The sequence below is a fragment of the Rhinolophus sinicus genome, chromosome 15, assembly GCF_057876585.1.
Source record: "Rhinolophus sinicus isolate RSI-liver-muscle chromosome 15, RSI-T2T, whole genome shotgun sequence".
Lineage (NCBI taxonomy): Eukaryota > Metazoa > Chordata > Mammalia > Chiroptera > Rhinolophidae > Rhinolophus > Rhinolophus sinicus.
In genome coordinates, this window is record NC_142515.1 from 64,108,985 (window position 1) to 64,131,756 (window position 22,772).

Consider the following 22,772-nt stretch of genomic DNA (forward strand, 5'->3'; position numbering starts at 1 on the left):
GCTCCCAACAAGCCAGAACAGAGTTTGCCCCAAATGTGCATTCAGATCATTTTCCAAATGTGCACCATTTACTTGACAGTCCACAATGGCTTCTTAGGAAAACAAATGAGCAAGTTCCCATTAACTAGTGAATGCCATACCTGCCATGGGCTCTGGTGTCAGAATCTCTGCATGTTCGGCATTAAGAGCTGGCAAGGCACACTGCCCCAACAACGTCCCTCAGAAGGACCTCAGTCCCCAAGAAGCAAGATCCTTTAGGCTTTCAATAATTCCATCTACTAAAGGGAGTCCCTCCCACTTAGTATTCTACTCCAGTGCCACAACACCCCCTTGTCTGCTGAAGCTTCTCCCTCTATCTTCCGGTCCAAGTCCCATTCTTCTTCAAAACCCTACTTACAAATATTTCTCTCCAGTTCACTGGAAACTTAAAGGGGCAGCCTCAAAACAGTCTTATTTCCACTATTTTTGTGGGAAACCAAATTGTTTCCTTTTGAAACAAAGCACTTGACTGGTGAGGACAGAACACAGTCTCTGAGGCTCTCCAATCACAATCAGCCTCAGTCTCTAACTTACAGCTGCTGGTCCCAGATTGTTCACCACATGTACACACAATAGCTTTAAGTGAAACACTGCATGTTAAATTGAATCCTAAAAAAAGGCTGATGCTTCATCAAATTAATAAGAACACAGACTGACAACCTAATAGAAAAGAGGAAAATATGAGAAGTGGCTTTTTACTTTAAAATAAGTAGAATGGTCGATGTTATGAGACTGTTAAAACTTGTCAATAATTAAACAAAACAGAACAATGAACTAGTATTTCCACCATTTTGGCAAAAAAAAAAGGGGGGGGGAAGGGGCATCATGATACCCAAACAGATATGTGTGTAATCAAATGTGCCCACCACTCACCACTTGTGGCAGCAGCCTGATTAAAGGGTAATTCGACCGTTTCCATAAGAAATTTAAGTGCACATACAGGCATTTAATCTATGAATATACTTATGAAGAGTGACAAAACAGAGGAGAATGTTCCTGGCAACATAGTAATTTAAAGAAAAAAACTGAAAATAGCCCAAGTCCCCATCAGTAGACATTTTTCTGCATAACTGATGGAATACTACACAGCTGTTTAAAAGAAATCAGTAGATCTGTATACTTCGACATGGAAAAATCCCCAAAGTATTTATTATGAAGTGAAAAAAGGAAAGTTCAGAATGACATGACAATATGTCTCAGCACAAGTAAGGGATGACACATACCGAAAAATATATATAAATGACAGCAAAAAAAATGTATTTTTCTTGAAGGAATCACAAAAAAAAACCAACAATCAGAAGTACTTTCAGAAAAAGAGGTAAAGAAGGAGGATTTCACTTTTCAACATATACGTTACTGTTCTGTTTTAATTTCTTAAGCAGGTATATGTTGTACTTTTAACTGTAATATCAGTACAAAATTATCTGAGAAGTGAGAGTATGAACCATGCTGTTCTTTCTCCTTTATGCCTCTCTAGATTAATAAAAAAATAAAAATTAAAAAGCTGAAAGGCTACAATGAGATGTCATATACCAAAGGTCTGTTCTCAGCCTTTCTATCTGCAGCAGATCACCTCCTCTCCAGAAACACTAAACTAAAATAAACATCCCTTTCTGCAAAACTGACTTAGAAACACATCTGCAAAGAGATAAAAAGGATCTTAAAGACCCATCTCCTTTTCTTCTGATCATATCAATCAGAATCACCGTTAAGGTGGGATGTGGGGGGGTGTGGGATGAAAGGTGAGCCATCTGAGCTGGGCTGACAGCAGCCAGCAGCTCAATGTGGGGGCCATGACAGGCTGGACTAGGACTCTCCCTAAGAGGCTTCTGCACACAGGGCTTTCCCCTTAAGTCATTTAGCCCACCACCTGCTAAATGCCCAAAACTTCAGCTGTCCCCACTTTGGCCAGAAAGGTGGGTCACTGGGTGTCAGTCAGTCCACACCCAAGGTTCAGAAGTGCAGAGAAGATGTGTCCGGTACACATTTGGAGGGTCTCCCTCCATGCCTGGGGTAAAATGTCAGGGGATGCACCACTTCGACTTTTTCATAAAGCCCATCTGCTTGGGTCCTTGGAGGTAAAAGGACGCGAAAGGCAGGCAAGTGGCTGGCCTTTTCTTCTTAGGAACGCTGATCAACGTGGTAGGGTTTCAACACTGGTCCTCATTAGCCCTCTTTAGAAAATCCTACTGAATTTTTAAAAGCTTCCATGAGAAAAACAAAAACACACTTCTGAAACCCCTGTGTTGTTGGGCAGCTGAGCCTCAGCCACTGCTCAGGGTAACCCGGAGCAGGGCGAGTGAGCACCCTCTGATGACTTAGGCCTCTCAGTATCGTACCACCTTTGCCCTGCCCCATGCTTCCCTGGATTTCTTGGCTTCCAAAATTCTTCCACCCCACAAATAAATCAAAGGAGTGAATTGTCAAAGCCAAGTAGTGGGTATCGCTCCCACTACTACAACCGTGGGTATTGCTCCCACGGTTATAAAAGTCCTAATGTCCCACAGCTGAGACTACTGCTCTGAGGCCGACACTGTTAAAGGGCCAGGGCCTTCCTTGGGCTTGGCTTTGCCTCATGCATACTAATCTCCCCTTGTGCAAGGGGCCCACTCCTGAGAATTTCTACTACCCTCACTACCCTGGGGGTACCAGGGATCCAAGCTGTCCCCTTCTCACCAACCTATCCCCACCAACAATCCAGTGCAGAGACCACACCAAGGAACCTGAGCCAGAATTTCTTTTAAGTCCTGGAGACCCTCAAAGACGCATACCCTGGCCACTGGGCTGTGCCTGAGAGTGGGAAGTGGTAGGCATTTGAGGTCAAAGACCCAGGGTGTCACAGAGGAGGAGCCAGGCCAGGTCATTCAGAGAGGTGGTGGGCTGGACCTCCTGGCTCCAAAGGGCCAAGGTGGCCTGGAACACACGTTGAGGCCCGGAGCAGTATTGCCTTGTGCCAGAGTGAGGGCAGCAGGCAGAGACTCTTTCCTGCTCATGGTAGGGCCCAGGACAATGCAGGCCAACTCCCTAGTCCACCTTGGCTTTTCAGGATGTTTGCAAAACACCGTGAAAGATTGATGCGGCCCCCTGGGCGGGGGAGTCCGGATTAGAGGCGTGACACCAGCATCTGTGCTGGGAGGACCCACTGGTCCCCTAGGCTCGCATAGCCTGGGGCTGCCCAGCTCAGGCGGGGAGGGAGGTGGGAGGCAGGTGGCAACGGGGCGAGAGGCAGGAGCGGGGTATGGAGAGGGGATCAGGGGTGCCTCTACCCACCGTCCGGCGGCTGCAACTCTGGCAGAGCTGGGACCCAACCACCCGCCAGCACACTGCCGCTTGGGCCCTTTCTGGCCCGCGCAGGCTTTTCAAAGCGGCCGGGCGCTGCTCTTACTCACCCTCCAGTTGTGGCGGACAGTGAAAATAAAACATTGCGGACGGCCGAATCCTCTGGACGGCTCGGACTCGGGAGGGTGACCGCAGGACCAACAGGGGTGCGGAGCTCCGGCCTGGCTGCAAAGCAAACAGCAATTGTCTAAGTCCCCCTCTGCCTGCGCTCTAGCCCGACCTGCAGCGCAACGACTGCTCCCCTCCGGGAAAATCCCCTCCCAACACCGTTAGCGCACTGAGGACTGGAGTGGAGGTGACAGGGCCGTCTCAAGCCGGGGATCCACAGGACAGCCCTTCGGTTCGGGTCCACCTCCCGGACAGTTGTGCTCCCACCCCCGCCCTAATGCATACTCGCTCAGTTCCGGGTTCTCAGGTGTCCCCGGCGCAAGCGCTGCCCCCAGGTCACCGCAGCCGGGTCGGGCGAACGCGCCAGGCCATCTGCGCGAACAGCAGCCGCCGCCAGGAAGGCAGCCGAGCCCCCAGGCCTGTTTCGCGGGGCCCGGTGAGCGGGTCGGGAGCCGAGCATACCTCGGCAGGCGGCGGGCGAGGAAGGCCGGAGCGTGACCGCCTCGGGTCCGCACGCTGGGCTCGGCTGGAGGCGGGAGGGGCTCGGCGCGGCTGGCGCCTGCAGGACCAGAAAAGTGACTCGGGAAGTGGCCAGATGTCTTGCTGTCTGTCTACAGCGCGCGCCGCCGCTCAGCACTCGCCTTTATAATCTCACGCATAATTGGCCTTAATCTGATTATTTCCAGCGCTGTCTACAGCGAGTAACTTGGATAGGTCTATTGGGCCTTACAAATGGCCCACGTGGTGTAAAAAAAAAAAAAAATCCGTCATTTCTCGGCAAACATCAGGAATGTTTTCCTCTTTTTTTTAAAAGAGGATGGTAACAACCATCACCCCCACCCCCCAAAAAGGCATATTTTCTTAACACTCCACCCCACCCCCACCCGAGTCCCCTGACTCAAACCTTCTTTCTCCCGGAGAGCTTAGATTTGGGCGCGCCCTTGTCAAAGGCCTGGCGGCTCCCGGGCTGCGAATTGACAAAGCGCTGCTAATTTTTGCCGCCGGATGGGTTTTGGGGGGACTCTGCACACGGTTTCCCTTTCCAAGCGACCGTACAAAAGGAAAGTTTGATTTTGTTCTCAGCAAGGGGTCCTTGAATTTATGTTTGCTTCTCGATGCAAATGATATGCGGTGGGACCCTCCGCAATTACTTTTAAAATGCATCGGAGGCAGACACTCAGCAGAGAGAGACCGCCCTTCCCTCTGCCTGGGTGAAAATTAAACTCTAAAGTACCGAGCTGAAATTTTCAAGTCAGGGGCGCGGGATTGGATCAAATCACATAAACTGCAAAAAAAGCAAGTCTAATGGCGCATAATTGGTTCTGTAATAGCATTACACCAGGATAATAGCCCGTTACGGCCCCCTGCACTATTAAGTGCTTCCCTGGCGGAAAGCCTTTATGATATTAAAGGGGGAATATAATGATATTTTGGTTATTAAATGCGTGTAATTAATTTATGCACCACTGAAAATAAAGTTGGTATTATGACCCACTCAAGATGCATCAGAAGATGCAAGTCAGACAACTGTTGATAAGTTCTGGTGTCTGTGTTCCGTCTAGACTGCTGGTTTTATTTTGGGACGATGGCTTCTTGGACAGACTGCATAAATTGAATATTTTATAAACATTCTAATGCTGCGTTCAGGAGCCATGGCGAGGCGGTGGGTCCGGTCCCTGCACCGCCTGGGATCCAGCCTTGACCTTAAAGACACAGTGCGTTGGAAACAAAAGACCCGGCGGGCCCACACGTGCACCACCAGCCCCGGCGAGGCGCAACGAGCTGGAGGGCAGAGTGCTGGGGCCCTGGGCCGCCCGTGGACTCCCCTCCGAAAACCGCCTGGAGGAAGAGGCGGCACGGCTCCTGCGGAGGCAAGTTGCAGCCGGGTGCACCTCAGCGGCCCCTTTTGGGCACCGCCCGCCCTGGCGCGGTGAGTCGGGCCGGCTACACGAAAGAAACCGCTGGAAACTCCGACTGGGTTCAGAGCAGAGAGAGCCCGCGGCACCAGCTCGGCCAGGGCCATCGACTCAGCGAGTCCAGGCTGCGGGCCTACACGTTGGGAGGCAGGTGCGGTAGCAGACCGGGCCGGCGGGGCCGCTGAGAGCGCTGTTTTCACGTCGCCCAGGGAGGGCTGGGGCCCCGAGAGCCGATCGTCTCTCGGCCCCGGACAAGAGGCTGAGCGCGCGCGGTCTCTCTCCCTGTGTCTCTCAGAGGACCCCTGCTCTTTGGAGCCCGAGGCTCCCTTTGCTCGCCTGGGTCTGCCAAAAGCCTTCTCAGGCTCCCACCTACCCTAGGTGGCAGCTCCTGCCTGCGTGTCCTGTGAAGCGAAGTGAGGATTCGCTTGGCATCCGGGCCGGTTCCGCCAAGATGCTCCAGGAGCACCAGAGTATATGTCAGAGGACCCTCGGTCCCAGGCGCCCGGCGCCGGCTTGGCCGCAAAACCCAACGAGGTCCTAGCCCCAGTATCAGCTGCCCATCCGCGACATCTGCTGAGGCAAAAAGGCCCAGATATGTTCCGGGGCTGCGGGCAACCGGAGGATCAAAACCCTAGACCGCGGCACTGGTTCCTCTGAGATAGCGGAGTGAAATGAGGCGGGTCCTGAGCGTCCTCCTGGGGTGCTGCGCTGCGCTGCGGCGTACTCGCCCGGCAGGATCCCGGGCGTTCCGGGGACCCACCCGTATCCTGTCTGGTACAAACCTGCGAAATTTACTTGGGACGTGCATTCAGCGCTCACAGCACACACCAAAATCTCGACTCCGCAGTCCCGCGCGCGGCTCCTGTCCGGTGCTCCAGCCGGGAAGCGTCCGCGAGTTGTCCTCCGTGGAGGGACAACCAGCTCTGCTCCCGGAAAACACCCACCTCGCGCGGGGCTCGGAGCCAGCTCAGGACCCTTGGCCTCGCCTTGACAGACGTCCCCTCTCCCCGAGCCGAGAGGCCAGGATCGTTCCTGTTGGCAAAACAGCGAATAAAGAAACAACCGAGCAACCTTAGGAACGAAAAGCTACAGCAAACTTTGAGGACGCGAAGCCCCTTTTTCCCTCCGCTTGTCTCAGACAACCCGGGGCCAGGGAGAAGCTGACTAATATGTATTTGTTACCGTTCTCCTCCCCCCTAAAAAAGGACGTTAGTAACGAAAAGGTTATTTTTCCTTAATTCTTGTGCGGTAAAATGTATTTTCCAATTAACCAAATTCACCGATCTGTCCCGCTTGGACACTGATGATTTACAACCTAAAAGTGTACTTTCTTTATGTAAAGACCAAGGTGACTGCTTTTAATTTTCTCTAACCTCTTTACACTTGGTGTTCACCGGACTCGTAATGTTAATTGGCTTCATATACGGATCATCAGTTTAATGAAGAAATAAATCCTGTGTTGCTTTATGTTTTAACAGTGATTGCTTTAATGAGGAATGTGACGTGTTCCAAAATCAAAGCTGTAGAAGACATTAGAGGGGGCTTCTATTAGGACGGAAATGCTTCAAGTTAAAACCGGGGTCATATTTCAACAGATTCTCGCCCTTCCTACCCCCACCTGGGTTGCTTCCAGCCTCTGGAAGGAGACAATTCTGTGGTTGGTCCTCAATGCTCCTTCTCCGTTTTTCACACACAGCGGCCGCAGAGTCTCCGTTCCCTGTAAGAACCATTTTCTGGTTACTAAACAGGCGTGCTACTTTACCTCCTGTCCAGCAGAGCAGAAAGAAGCCAGAACAGAGTGGGGAATTCAACTTTCAAGGTTGTTCACTTTTTAGAAAATAAAACGAAGCGACAGTAACACAACACCCCTAAGATTTATGTGCAGGTGCTGCAGAGGCGGTTCCCCCAGGACAGCACATCCCTACCACTGAAAATTCAAGCCCAGCTCTTAAAGGCAGACAGCTCCGGCTTAGGCCAACCGGGCTGCTGCTGACCCAGGCTCTGGCCCCTGAAAATGAGGGGAATGTGCTGGGCTCCTGCCTGGATAATGGGAGATGTACATCCCTATATCAATTAATAAGAGAGTCAACCTGCTTTCTCTAATGGGTGTTTGATTTTTCTAATTTTAAGCTTGCTCTGTGAAGGGAAAATTGTCATCTCACAAACACTGAGAGCAGCAATAAAATTCTGGAAGTTGAAGCATCTATACCTCTAAGCCCTAAATTGGCTTTCAGTTGAATTATGAATTATTTTAAATTGATTCCTGAAAAGAATCTTAACTCCTTAGAAAATAGTAGGGATTTGAGGCTCCAGGTTGATGTCTCAAAACCTACATACGGTATTGATTTCTTACCATTTGCTCTGTGTTAGGAAAACTGGAGAACCATTTGGAGGCACCACTGTCAACATCTTTTGAGCCAGAATGCATGAATATATGTTGGACTTGAGATTTAAATTGTGTTCAGAAGAGATTTTCCCAATCTCCCTTTTAAAACTTTCTTTAGCAGAAACAACTTCAGTAAACACAGTCTGAAATGATAACAGCAGATAAAATACCTCGATTCTCAGGAAGAACAAAACATACTGAATTCCTATTTATGTGTTTTAGAAAGGTCCTGGTCATTTGTAATGTTGTTTTGTTATTATATGTTTTAAAGTCCTCTCTGGTGTAATCCCCAGTGGCCACACAGCTGTCCCCACGCAGAAGGAGCCACATATGCTGGCTCAGTATGGACACCACATTCTGTACTTGTCAGCAAATGTACTATTTTGTAGTTTTAGAAATTGCCAAGAAAGCTTAGGTTGACTAAACACAATAGAATATATGGGGGAAAGTAGCAGCTAATTGAGATTCCGGATGAACAGGGGACTATGGAAACAAAACAAAAAAAGGAAAAAAATATACATACAAGGTGTAGATGTACATTTGATTTTCTTGGAAATCCCCTATCATTCATTCATTTTACTGTCGTGTAAAAGGTAAAAGCAGCTACTTAAATGCAAGCCAACTTCCAATACCTTCACCGGTGGTGGCCACAGAACAAAGTGTATTCTCACATGGTTCCCAGGGAATCACACAGCTCAGCTCATCCTCACAAAATAAGAAAGCTTTGCACCTGAGGCGGCCCTGGGCTGCAGAGTCCGTGCATATCTAGCTCCACTGAAGCAGGCTCAGTGTTTGAGCAGGGTACCTCGTCTCTCAGGACCTCCAGGACTTCCTCTGGGAAGAGGGATAAAAATGCCTCCATGGAGTGCTGGTGGGAGAACTAAAAACAGTTAGAGAGGATGTTTGGGGCAGTGAAATGATTCTGTATGATACTACAGTGCTGGAGACGTGTCATTATACTTTTGTTAAAACCCATAGAATGAATATGCGCCCCCCAAGAATGAACCCTAATGTAAATTATGGCTCTGGGTGATTATGATGTGTTGATATAGGTTCATTGATTATAGTAAACGTACCACTCTGGAGGCTGTTATAATGGGGGAGCTGTGGGGGGAGGGGAGGGGGATATGCGGACTCTCCGAACTTTCTGCTCAATTTTGCTGTGCATCGAAAACTGCTCTAAAAAATAAAGTATTTTTTTAAAAGACAAAAGGAAAACAGTACTGGAAACAGTAACACCCAGCACATAGCAACCGCTCCATAACAACCAGCTATGATTGTTTGATCATTATGGTCATTATTGTCTTGCCACTGCCATGGTCCACCAGGGGCCACGTTCCTGGAAAGATGCTGCCCTGGCTCCTCACAGATGACACCTGCTTCTTCTGCTTCTCCAGGGTGAGCCCACCAGGGGCCAAGCAGCCCCACGGGGCTCCTCCCTCCACCTGCCGGCCTGCTGTGCTCGTTTCCTTACATTTCTCCCTTACTCATGCTCCATTGCCTGATTTGCCCAGCTTTACTCACACACATAACAAAAGGGTTGTTTTTCCTTTTTAGCTAGAAAATATAAACCAAGTGCCTTTAAACTGGATCAGAGGTATTTTATTTGGCCAACAGAAATCTTTTAGAAGTTCGAATTGATTGCCTGTAGACTGGGCATGTCAATTCTACTTGGCCACAGGCCCCAAGATTCCACACCACTTTCTTCCAGGTCACCTGTCACGTTTGTGTGACCCACCTGGTTCCTGCAGGCAGCTGATTTTCCCACCCCTGACATAAATTCTGTGTGAGTCTATCATAACTTCCAAACTGATAATAACTTCTTATCAAGTGTTAGGACGGGAAAGAGGTTGTATTGAGAGAGACTAAGTCCACAGCCTCTGGAGTTTCAGAGTCCAGTTCAGTCCATCTCAACAAGCACGTATGTAGCATCTACTCTGTGCGAGGCACAAGGATGCAGACCTGAGCTTGAGGCTTTAGGACCCAGCCCTAGAGATTCTGGCTAGGAAAGGAGAAGGGAAACTGGAGCCATGTAGCCCTGGACACCAGAGGGCCCCGGACTCACTGGGCCTTCTCGCCACTGCCCTAGAGAGCTTTCTAGAAGGGCAGCTCTCAGAATACTGCCCACCCTCAGCTGGGGAAGAGGCTCCCATACTCATGATATTGATCGGACAATTAAGTTCATGAACTTTCCTCTGTTCACTTACACGGTGGAAAGTTGGCAAATTTAATTGTCTGGCCCTCGCAAAGATTCAGCCAGAAATGCACCCTCTCTCCCCAGAGGCCATGGACACAGTGTCCCCTCTGTCCCCAGTGTTCAGCCATCACACCAGAGCCCGAGGTTCTTGACAGGGCTCAGCATAAGCCTTTAGCCTCCTGCTTCCCAGTTCTAGCTGCTGTGAGAATCTCTGGGGGCAGGACCACACCTCTGTCTGGGATACGTCCTACAGGTGCGTGTACGGGATTCAGTTTCTAAGATACCAACATCCAGGACTAACTCTCATGGATCTACCAGTCAATGACTTGGAGAAAAATCATTTTATAAACATTGAGTTGGTAAGTCTACCTGACTATTATTAAAGATGTAATAATGAATTGTTAATAAGAAAGCAAAATCAATCCAAGGAAATCTCAAATAGAATCCAGCCAAAAACAGAAGAAAGATCTCAGTCTGCAAATCTAAATTATCTCACCAATAAACCTCTAGGAAAAATAACTTTCAAGGTCAGCTCTTTGGTACAAAACAATTCCCCATAAGAATGAAATAACAGAAAGCTGCAGAATGTTAAGAGTAGGAGTGGGGAGATGACAACTTGCAGAGCTAGTAAACCACAGAAGCAGGACTGGAATCCAAACCTCCCAACCCTAAGCTCAACACTCTTCACTGTACTGTCTTTATTAAGACATGTTTCTGCTGAAACAAATGCATAGATGAGTGCCCATGCTACATGTTCAATAAATGTGCAGGATTTCATTGACATGACTGTTCAAGAAATGAAATAAGTTTCTAACTGAATAATGAATAAACACAATAAAAGCTTTCCAATTTCTAATAGGTTTGAATTATGTAAACATCCACCGGTGGACTTGGGGTCAAATATGGCTTCTTCTTACACTCCCCGTTTCCTTGTCTACAAAGTGGGATTGACAATGCCTGTCTTTCAATACCTGACCAAGCCACCAACAGCTTATTCTCATTTCCTTTCCCTCTCTCCCTGTCTCTCCCTGTCTCTCCCTGTCTCTCCCTGTCTCTCTCTCTCTCTCTCTCTCTCTCTCTCTCTCTCTCTCTCTCTCACACACACACAGTAAGTGCTTCATAACTGTGACTTCATCACTGCAAACCTGGATGTGTAGGACCCTTTCTCTTCCCTTCTGAACAGCCCACTCCTATGAGTGGTTAGTCTCCCTCTCCAGGATGTTGCGCCCACCCCCACCCACTCCACTGCTCTCTCCTGCTGTCTGGTTCTCTCTGTAACTTGTTTTGGCATCGTCTTGCCTAGCACAGACAGGTCATGTGTGCATAGCAGGACTTCTCAGCGCACTCCAGCGGTGAGGCACTCGCAGCCTCCCTTCCCTCCTGCTGACCTCAGCCTCACCCAACAACAGCAGGCTTTCAGAGCACACTTGAATCGCAACATAAATATTTATTGAATGAAATTGACTGATGTCTGAGCAAGGTTGGCCAGGTGATTCCCCTCACTCATCCCACATAGGACAGCCTGGAGGGGCGTGACTCAGCACCGCTTCCTGACACACTGAAAGCATCTGCCATTTACCTGTCTATCCATTCATTTCTTCATTCACTTTACAAAAAGCTATGGAGCACCAGTTTTGTGCCTGCAGCATTCAAGGGTGCACTTGCAAACAAAATCCCAGGAATATAGAAGGTTGATTTGTCAGGAAAGCCTTGTATAACCATTGCAGAGGAGCTTGCCAAAGCCAGGTCTCCAGCGAGAAGTTGCATACCTGGAGAGGACCCCAGCTGTCCCAGGCTGCCCCACAGCCCACCGGCAGCTTGGCCTGTGGAGGCTCAGCCTGCGAGGGTGAGCCCTAGCTGCGGCAGAAGGGCAGCTAAAACTGGCATGGACGAGGGCTCCCCTTTGCTGGGGGGTGGAGATCCCCAGCACAGCCCCTCAGATGTCCACCCTGTACCTGCACATTCTTCTTCTCCTTCACCCTCCAATTCCTTGCACAGATGCTCACTGAGAACCATGTTTGTGCCAACCTCATGCTGGGGCCAAGAGAAACAAGATGTCTTTTCTTCCACTGTGTTTAAAAACCTTTAATACACTTGTGTGGGGTTTTTTGTTGTTGTATTTTTTTTTTTTTTTTTACTAATATATCTCCCCAAATGGACTATGATGCCATGACAGTAGGAATAGGTCAGCTCAGGCTTATCAGGATATTCTAAGCGCTTAGCCTGGTGCCTGGCACCTAGTTGAACGCATAAATGGAAGAAGGCAAAATCTCTCGGCTCAAGGCCTAGAGGACACAGATGTGAACAGAGCATTCGGTGATCAATGCCTCTCCCTGCAATGCGGATTCTATGTCCTTCGATGTTCTCTGGGACAAGTCAGGGCATAAAGAAACACATGAATCAAGAACGAATCAATCAATCGTCTCCTCTCTCCTGAACCTCCTACTGAATGCTGCTGAGGCATTTGGACAGTCACCAGCAGTCACCTCCAAGAGGATCATCAGCGTCACAGTGACCGTCTTACAGGCGAGAGCACAGCAGTGTGAGAGTGCACAGCTTAACCTGTCGGCCCAGCTTTATTCACAGACCCTTCTGGGCCTCTCTCTGCCCACTCTGCGGCCTGAAATGGTGTTTCAAATCCAAAGCCCTCATTGCTACTGAACTTTTTGAACATCATTTCCTCCACCTTCAACAGAGAAATGATTCCCATCTCAGAAGGAGTCCTTTGTGAAAGGTTAAAATGCCCCGTAGACCTGGTGGTTGTTAACATGTGTGATTTCCCTTCCAGAAAACTTAAAAGGGAGAGGGGTGGGAAGTGGGTAACAGCCCTCCCACTTCTGCTCCTGTCATATTCTAGCATATTCTAGCGTGCCTCTTTTCTCTGGCATTGGTCTTCTCTCCCTCCCGCCCCCAGGTCAGCCGCTACCTGGAAATGCCTATGCTCAGCTCATCTCAGCTCAGTGCTGCTCTGTCCAAGGCAGCCTGTCTCCTTCCGACTCTGCAGTAGCTCTCCCAAGAACCTCTCCACTGACTCTGACCTCTCACCGCCTCTAGCCTGTAACCAGGAACAGTGTTTGGATGGGGAGATAGGAGTGGAGGGTGCAGAGTTTGCCATCTGCTATCACAGTAGACATTTTCTTGTTTGACCAGAATTGATATTGGCTTTGTTTGATAATGTTTAAAATGTAAAAACAAGTATACAGAACACAACTGGCGAAGGTCCACACCCTGCCCCTTTGGAACATCTTGTCCTTTCACACGATGACTTTTGGCCTGACGTCTGAAGACATTTGAATTTACAATCCTTGGATAGATTTTTTTATATGTATAGTGGTGGGTTTATGGCTGACTTTTCTGTTATTGTGCTCTTCAGAAAAAGCTATCTAACAAAAAAATCTATCAATCAATCAATTAAATGTTGAAATATTTTTTTAAATAACATGTAAGACAACAAAATTAAAATCATAATATCACAACCTAAAGTTAACCATTATTAACATTTTATTATGTAGCTTACTAATTTTTATATGAATTTATTGTATATATACTTTTTAAAGAAGAAAAAGAAAGATCGTACCACTACCTGGTTTTGTAGTATCTTATTCACTTAACAATATACTGTGAATATCTTTTATGTCATTAAGTGCTCTTCCATAATATTCTTAGAGGTTCTACACATAGTTAGGATATATGTCCATTTGCTGCAATGCAGACCCACAACCGTGGCTTAAACAAGAGAGTTTCTTTTCATTTCCCTCTTTTGTGAATGTCCAGTCTGGTATGGTGGCTCTTGTCCATGAGCTGGCAGGGCTTCCATTTTTAATGTGCTTTCTCCACCATCCTTCTGGTATGGTCCTTCTCAAAATGGCCCAAGAGGACTCCTCACCATATCTGCACTGCAGCCACCAAGGCTAGGAATGGAGGGGGTAGGTGGCACACCCAGCCTTGAGGGCACAGCCCTTCCAAGGTCTGGAAGTTGCACGTGTTCCCTCTGCTCTCATCCTCTTGGCCAGAACTGTGGTCACATCCAGCTATTAGGGAGGCTTAGAAACAGTTTTTGTCTTGGCATCCAGTTGTCCAGATAAATATCAGTTTCTATTATTATGAGAGAAAAGAGAATGGATATTAAGGGACAACACTCAGTATCTGCCAATATGGATAAAATGGGGGACAACTCAGTATCTGGAGTTCTGTGGAACATTTGTACCCTATTGCTATTTTCTTAAGATAAAATTTTAGTAGACAAACTATTTGATCAAAGAATAAGCAATATTTAAGATTTTTGAAAGTCATTTGCATTTCTTTCCATTTCAGTGAAAGTCCATACGACTTAGCTATTTTCCTTCTTGGCTTCCTTTCAGCTCTCCATCCTGCAACAAGGGACCAGGCTGTACTGAGCATAGACATCAATAAGCATAACCCCAAACTGAAAACTAGGTCCATAATGCAAATTCCACAGGCCTGAGTCAGCCCCCTCTAGTTGGGGGTGACAAAGTTGGAAACAGACAGAATCTCAGAGATGGTCTGGAATGTCAAGTACTGTTGGTAAGGACCCATACACAGGCCAGGGACAGAGGTCTGGATGGAAGCCCCTGATCCCGCAGACAGATCCCTAGGGACAGAGGCTGGTTGGGGACAGATGTCACAATCAGGAAACCCAAGGCAAAAGGACATTGGGGTGGATGTGAGAATGCTGTGGAGTTAGGTCCTGGAACAGGCATAATCACGGGGTCCTTTTCCAGGGCTAAGGAGAAAGACATTCATTCACAAGGACAAATTGCAGGGAAGTCAAGATGCCAGGCCACAGGCTGACTTCTCCCCAAGGCAGGGTCATTTAACATGGTTCTCAGGAACCCACTCAGCTTTTGGGGAGGGGGGCCTTGTGAGGGGCTGCCACCAGCAGATAGGTCTCTCTGATTACGCCAATACAGAGTGGATCACAGGTCAGTCGTGTAAACACCATGAAAATGTAAATTCAGAATAGCACCTGGTGCCTCGAACAGAGAACAGGAAAAATGGGAGGGAAGCAAATAGGGGAAACCCTAGGCAACTCCATCTTAGGAAGCAGGAAAGTGGAGGGAGGAGCGGTCTCTGAGTCCCCAGTTCTCCCAGGCCGGTTTCCTTAGATTGGGCTGAAAAAGGTACCAACTGACTGAGCAACTTCTGAAGGGGTTGCTGCTGTCTTGAAGTCACAAGGAGCCACCCAACCCAGAATCAGGCCCCCATTGATTTAAGACAGAGCCAACAACTGCCACCTGGTGGCACCAAACTGCAAAGAAGTAGCTCCTGTCCTTCTTCAGCAGGAAATGTAGACACAGCTTCATATTGAAAACTGGAGCCCTGACTGATTTATCTGGGTGTGGCTACTCCAACCAAGGTCCTCCTACAAAGTGAGGGCTCAAAATGTCTGCTGGTTTCAGGATGAACAAATGGATGGACAGACGGATGGATTTCCCCTGCAGGAGCTGTGCACCCCTTCTCCTTCTAGTGGGCCCTAAGATGGAGCTGCAGATGTGCCCTGGACCTCACAAGCAGCTCCAGCCCAAGCACAGGCCTTCCCAGGTGTTTCTGCCTCTGGCTCCATCTGGGTCCACAGCTTGCAGAGAGCGTCCTTTTTACACAAACGTGTGGGTACTAGGTCTATCCTCCACAGTGGGGGTGAAAAGCAAGAGGTCAAAGGGGTCCTAAGGCTGTCCTAACCTGCATCTCACCTGGACAATCAGAGAAGCCACTCGTGGACTTGTCCCCACCCCAGCCTTGTCCTTGCTCTTCTCTGTCTGGGAAAGCATCAAGGCTCTGGTTCTCACTTCACCTGTCCTCAGCTCAAAGTCATCTCTTCAAGAGACTTCCAGGGCCGCCATACCCCTGCTCTCCCCACCTCTCTGCCCTTCTCCAGCTTTAATTTCCTGTGTAGCCATCAGCACCTTCTCACACGGCGTTGGCACACGCTTAGCGCCTGGCTCCCTACTAGCCTACAAGCTGGGCTGCACCCCAGTGCCTACAACAGCGCCTGGCGCGTCGCATTTTACTGACTGAACAAACCCCAGCTCTTCCCTGGCTGGACCAGCTTCCTGCAGCCTCTGGTCCCCTCGGCTACCCCCAGCCAGGACTCCCCACCTCCGGAAGAGTTCATTACCCCAGAGAAGTACACTTTTTTTGCCACAAAGGCAACTTCTCCTTAATCACCCTGCTAATTATCAGTCCTGTAGTCCTAGCTCTGAACCACCACCAGGGCAAACCTCGTTTCCTTACAAAGTCCAGAATAAACAAATCCAATCGATTTTGTTTTCATTATCACGCTTACTGGACCGTAATGATACTGGGTCGATGGTGCACAGAGATCGCTCCGCGTCTGTGCGGGTGCAGGGCACTGGTGAGAGCCCCCCATTCAGGTCTCACTCACCGTAACCCCCGCTCCTCCCTGTGCCCAGAAACCCGTCACTTATTCGTCCCTCTGGCTCCAGGCCTGCCGCCCCGGAGAGGAATCAGGAACCCAGGGACCAAGGGACAACGGAAGTTCTCTATGGGCCAGGTGTTGGGTTGGGTCCCCCGTACTCATACGGCAGTACACAACGTTTTAAATAATTTCTGACAGTCTGACAAACCATACAAATAAATGCATCTTGTTTTATCTTTTCTTTTTCATTGTTAAGGGGTTAAACAGTTTACTATACACATATTACTTATCTTGCATTGTATTTCGGGGTTCTGGGAGGAGGCATCTTCTTATTCTATGCCTATTTTCCTGTCGGAGGGTTCTCGGTTACTATTGGACGAGTAATGATTTGTGAGAGCTCCATGTGCCATAAAATTTTACTTTTTGCCATCTGTGTTGCAAATCTTTTTCATAGTTTATTGCGTGACAGGGCTGTGTGCGCACTTACAAGACAATTTCAACTGCTTTGCCCTTTTCCCTTGGCGGCTACAGCGGCTTCACCTGCACCAGTCAGAGGAGGCGGCGCCCTCATTCCTCACTCGGGAGCTGCTTCTCTGGCTACCCAAGAAGGGGGACCTCTTCTCCAGCTCCTGGGAAGACCCTGCTCACCCTCCGCCCCTCCTCCACCCTGCATTCCTGAATCCCTGCTTTTTCAGCCTTAGGGAGTAGAAACACTTGTTCTATTCTGGTCTTGCATTTAGGCTCCTGACTCCTTTGAATCTGTTTCTGCCTAGGGAGGGGTAAGGGGAGGAAGATCGCCCTGAGGCACTAGTCAGAGAATGAAGGGGAAAGAAAATGTCCAGAGCAGCACACAGATGAGGCCTGGAGAGCCCTCCACACGACAGCTTGTCTTCACTTGTGTGTGTCCACAGAAACACTTCTAAACACGGTGGTACCCAGGTCACGAGTGGGGGCTCTTTTCCACATGCACCATCCCTCAAAGCAGTATTTGATGGTGGGACCTGGGGAGGCTGTGTTGGCTGCAGAGAAGGTGGGGGCACCTGGGACACAGGCAAGGCCTCAGGTGACTCTGCAGAGCCACGTCCTGCCTCTCACAAGCTGCCCTTTCCCCTTGAGAGCTGGGCGCTGGGAGGAAGGGACAGGCTCCTCACAGGACCTTTGGGCTCAACTTGAGGCTGGTCCTGAGCACACACACTGTTGGAGGGAAGCTGAGGCAAGTGAGGGGCTTGTCTGGCTCCTAACTATGGCCTGGGGGTTATTGGAAGAAAGGGGGTCTTCTGTGTGCTTCCGTCTCTTCAATCAACACAGTGTTGCCAGGCCAGAGGACCCCAGACATGTCCGGGGGGCCTGCTGTAGGGAACCTCCACATTCAGCAGGCTCCACAAGTGTCTTAAGGAATCCTTTCCCATTTTGTCCTGCAGACATCCAGTTCCTGTGCATGTTGTTTTCACTGTAAGATAATGAAGCTTCTGTCTGAGCTGGGGGTTCAGGGACACTGGTGTTTGGAAACTGGGGGACCCAAGGGCCAAGGCCTCTTACTGCCAGGCTGATCTGCAGACCCCACACCCACAGAAAGTAGGAGAGGAGGGTAAAAGCACAGAGCCGTGAAGGGACTGAGCTGGGGCCAGAGGAGGCACGGCCACTTCTTCCCCCAACCCCTTCAGGACGGACTGATGGAAAAACTGAGCGAGGCCTGGAACCAGGTCTGCCAGCTCAGGAGTTGTGTGCATGCAGCCTAAGCAGCCTCCTGCTGGCCAGGCAGGCAGGACCCCAACGGGAAGAGTGATTGAGAGTAAGGGAAGGGGCCCAGCCGGGCCTGGCTGTGGAAGAACTGAGTGCAGCTTCTGCCCTGTCTAGGCCAGTGCTCAGTACATCCATCCTGTGGTCCTGCTCCTTCAAACAGCAGCTCTGCCCACCTCGCATGGCACGCCACTCCCTTCTTACCTGCCTGAGCTCCTACTCATCCCTCTCGACCAGCGGTTTTCAACTGGTGTGATTTTGCTCCCAACGCGCATTTGGTAATGTGTGGAGATGTTTTTGGTTGTCACAACTGGGTTAGGGGTGAAGAATTGCTACTGGCATCTAGTGGGAGAGGTCAAGGACCCTATTAAACATCCTGCAAAGCAGACAGAGGAAACCACCGCAACCCAGTGAAGAAATATTCATCCAGCCCCGATGTCAGCAGTACTGAGATGGAGAAGCCCGGTCCTAGGCCCAGCTCATTCATTCATCTATTCCCTCATTCTACACGTTTACTAGTGCCGACTGTGTGCCTGCTCTGCCGTCCTCTCTGACACGCCGATCCTACCTCACGCAGGCTGCTCCCCCTCCCCTTGGTCCCATTATCTCCCCTGTGTCTTCATTAAGTAGCAGACATGGCCCAACACCAGCCCTGCACCAGGCCTGGCACTGCAGAAGGTCCAGTTAAACCCGTTCCTAGACGCTCCCAGCCCAGCCCCGCACCACCTGCTTTGACACCTTGTATGTGAACTAGTGTTTATTTCATCACCCTCACTAGACGTGAGTGTCTCCTTCAAACACAGGACTTTGACTACAATCTCAATGCGTGAAGGGTTGAGGCCTGCCTGCCTTCATCTCCATGTCTGTAGGACACCAAGAAATGGTCCTTGAATGGAATCTTAGATTGGCCTGGGAGCCCCGAGTGGTGAGAGGCCTCAGAGGTCAGCATAACCCTATTGAGAAGGCAGACCCACAGCCTGGCTGGCAAGGCCTGGAGAGGTCCCTGCTCCACTAGCAGACACACCTCGCTCCCAGTCAGTGTTCCATTCTGCCCAAATCCAAAAGCACATCTGTTTTCTTTTAAAAATAACTGTAGTTGGTTTTTCCTCTTGATAATATATTTTCATTGTAGAAATATAGAAAACATAGCTAAGTAAGAAGAAAACAAAATCCTACAAGATCTCAATAAACAGAGAAAACACAGCGTCAGCTGTAACGCATTTCCTTCTGGTGCTTTCCCTATGCAAATAGTTGTAAACAAAAATAGGATCATATTGTAAAGACTTCAGTAACCAGTTTTTTTTAAATTCCACGATGTTATCAATATCTTGCTATGAACACCGTCTTCAATATCTTCTCCATAACTTAGATTAGTGGATGGATAAGTAGGTGGATGGATGGAGAGATGGAGGGATGGTGGATGGAGCAGGAAAGAAGGAAAGAAGGGAGGAAGAAAGGAGTGAGGAAGGGAGGAAGGGAGGAAAGAAAGGAGGAAAGGAGGGAGGGAAGAAGGGAGGAAGAAAAAAATGAATGGATGGATGATCATTTATTCACAGGTTAGTTCACTATAGATGGATATTTAATTCACATCTGTTCTAAAATTTCCACTTAAGTGTTTTTTGTTGATAACACACTAAAGGATTGCTGGCAGCGGTCTCTTCTTTCTCATTCGCGTCACTTTTATCTAAGAAATGCCATGTGTCTACAATGGAACACAGGGGAAGACATCTTTCTCTTTCTACCACCTGTTTGGCAGCTTACTCTCAAGGTAAGACTCTTGCTCTGACTTCATTACACCTCCAGTAGTCTCACCTGGGATCCAGGTGGGTGTGTCAAGGGGACGAAGGGTAAGGAGCAGAGAGGCCTTTCCCTTGACTGCTCTGTCTCAGCTGCACAGGGATACAGGTGTGCCTGACTTCCCTTGATGGGCCAGTGACCTGCTTCCTTCCCTAAGCTTCATAAACTCCACTGCCTACCCACCTCTGAGGAGGACTGCATCCACCATCCAACAGCCAGCCAACCAGGAGAGTGGCAGGCTGTGCCCCATGCTAGGAGGAATAGGACTCTTCAGAGAAATGCCCAACTCCAGATCGCCCGGGGAAGCACAGCATGAGCCTGAGCCATCTTGCTGTGCCAGGAGGTAAGGAAGTTTCCAAAAGCTATGGGAATATGTCAAAAGGCCACAAGAGCTCACTTAAGGCAGCTCCTGGCCAAGACTGAGGATATCTGAGCATCAAAACAAATGATGATACTAATGGATTATAACCTACTGAACAAAATAAAATTCCATGAGCCCATTCTGATATAAATAATATAAATAAGTAAGCATGGACAGCTCTTCCTTCCAGTAAATGCCAATAATAAGTGTGGAAGGGATGATGGAGTTAGAAAATCCTTTGGCAACCATCATAGTAATCATGGATTCAGGCAAAACTCATCAATGAAGGTAAAACCCAGCAAGCTAAAGTTTGATGAGGAACAGGATAGCCACATGATCTCTAAAGCATTTTCCCACAAATTACTTACTGAGCTCAAAGGGGGGAAAGAGTGATGTAGTGTGCAGGAGCCTGGGGGAACCCACCTTCCCAAAGGATCAAGGTCATCAACATGACAGATACAAGGACAAAAGTTTATGGTGTCTGCCAAGGCCATGCCCTCAGGGGACACCACACCATCTCTGCTAGAAGTGCCTCCCCTAACCCTAATAATCGTGGGGAAACATCCCAAGGACCCAAACTAAGAACATCCAGCAAAGTCCAAATTGTGAAGGTCATGAAGGCTAGGAAAGCGGGAGGAAGTCTCTTCTTGAAGGAGACTAACAGGGTGGACGACCCAAGGCAGTGTGTGTCCTGGACAGGGGGGTGGGGGGCTGCAGAGGGCAGTGTGGGAGAGCTGACAACAGTTAAATAGGGAATTCAAATCAGATAATAGTATTATGTCCGTATCACATTTCTTGACTTTGATAATTATATTGTGGGTACCTAAGAGAGTATCCTCGTTCTTAGGAAAAACACACTGAAATACTTAGGGGTAACGACAAGTGATGTCTGCAACTTACTCTCAAATGTTCAAGAACAAAAATGTGTGTGTGGTTGTGTGGATGTATGGCGTGCTTTGTGTGTGGTGTGCATGTGGCATGTTTGTGGCATGTGTGTGGCATATGTATGTATGTGTGGTGTGTGTGGATTGTGTGTTATTTGTGTACGTGGTGGGTAACGTGTGTGGGGGTGGGGGTAGTGTGTGTTTGTATGTATGTGTGGCATGTGTGGTATGGTGTGTGTGTGGCGTGGTGTGTTTGTAAGGGGCATGGTGTGTGTGGGGGGGTGAATGTGTGTAGGGTGGAGGTGCTGTGTGCATGTGTGTGTGGAGGGAGAGAAAGTGCATAAAAGCACATGGGGCAGAGACATAAATAATTGGTGAATCTGGGTCAAGGGCACATGGGAGTTCCCTGCCATTCTCTTAACTTTTCTGTAAGTTAGAAATTATTTCAAAATAGAAACATTTTTCAATTAAAGGTATTTGTGCGCTGACCCAGATCCTCTGCTTTGGGCATCACTGAAAGAGTGGAAAGCAGTGTGGCTACCCAGAACCTGTGTGTGGTGACCTGGGCCGCTCAAGCCTGATCTCGCCCCCTCGGAACTGGAGCCAGGAAGCCTGGGTTTCAGTTTGGGTAGGGCCCAGGGGGCTTACCTGAGACGATGCAGGGGAAGCACAGAGTGTCTGACGCACAGTGGGCACCCAACTCCACTGCCTCCCTCGCCCCCAGCCCAGGGAACTGAGGCCCTCCCACCTGCCCGCTGGGTGACATCAAATACCAGGCATCCTTGGGAGGTCAGAGGCAGGTGCCTGGTTGAGAGAACGTCCCCTCGCTCTGGCTCTGGCGTTGATCTCAGGATTTGGTAGACTTCCACATAGAGACATGGCAATCAGAGAGGAGCTGAGCGCTCATTCGCAAAAGAGAAGGAAAAAAGCTGCAAGTTAGACAACCTGAACTTTTCGCCAACAATTCATGGCTCTTGCATCACGACAATGCACCAGCTCACACACGGCACTGTCTGTGAGGGAGTTTTTAGCCAGTAAATAAATAGCTTTATTGGACCACCCTCCCTACTCACCTGATCTGGTCCCCAATGACTTCTTTCTTTACCGAAAGATAAAGGAAATGTTGAAAAGAAGACATTTGGATGACATTCAGGACATCGAGGGTAATACAACAACAGCTCTGATGGCCATTCCAGAAAAAGAGTTCCAAAATTGCTTTGAAGGGTGGACTAAGTGCTGGCATCAGTGCATAGCTTCCCAAGGGCAGTACTTTGAAGGTGACAGTAGTGATATTCAGCAGTGAGGGATGCAGCACTTTTTCCTAGGATGAGTTCGCGAACTTAATTGTCAGTCATCATCAATGGCAGTGGCATGAACCGTGCAATGCCGCCTTCCGTGCCAGCCTTTCTTGGAATCCTTGTGGGAATCCATCGTCTGTGTCTTGCAGTCCCTACCAGAGCCTTGGTACATCTTGCCTGTTACTAGTTCACTGAGAGCCTGCCTGCCCTCCGAGGAGGGGATCTCTTTGGGAACAGAGCCATTACCTCCTTGACCCTCAGAAAACAGAATAATGGTACAGGAAACATGACTGATGACAGAGAGAGGGGG

The 22,772-nt window shown here is 48.9% G+C and overlaps 1 protein-coding gene across 2 annotated transcripts in view; it reads right to left on the reverse strand.

The window, feature by feature from the left end:
* The window catches only part of DRGX (dorsal root ganglia homeobox), a 32,069-nt gene extending 27,985 nt beyond the window's left edge, over window positions 1–4,084 (reverse strand). Inside the window, exons 1-2 of one of the 2 annotated variants that reach the window (XM_074337260.2) lie at window positions 3,949–4,084; window positions 3,429–3,543 (exon numbers count right to left, since the gene is read on the reverse strand). In XM_074337260.2, the coding sequence (XP_074193361.1) occupies window positions 3,429–3,462 (34 nt within the window). In that variant the 5' untranslated portion in view covers window positions 3,463–3,543; window positions 3,949–4,084. The other variant, XM_019730163.3, reaches the window with a different exon arrangement.
* Window positions 4,085–22,772: the final 18,688 nt, after the last annotated feature.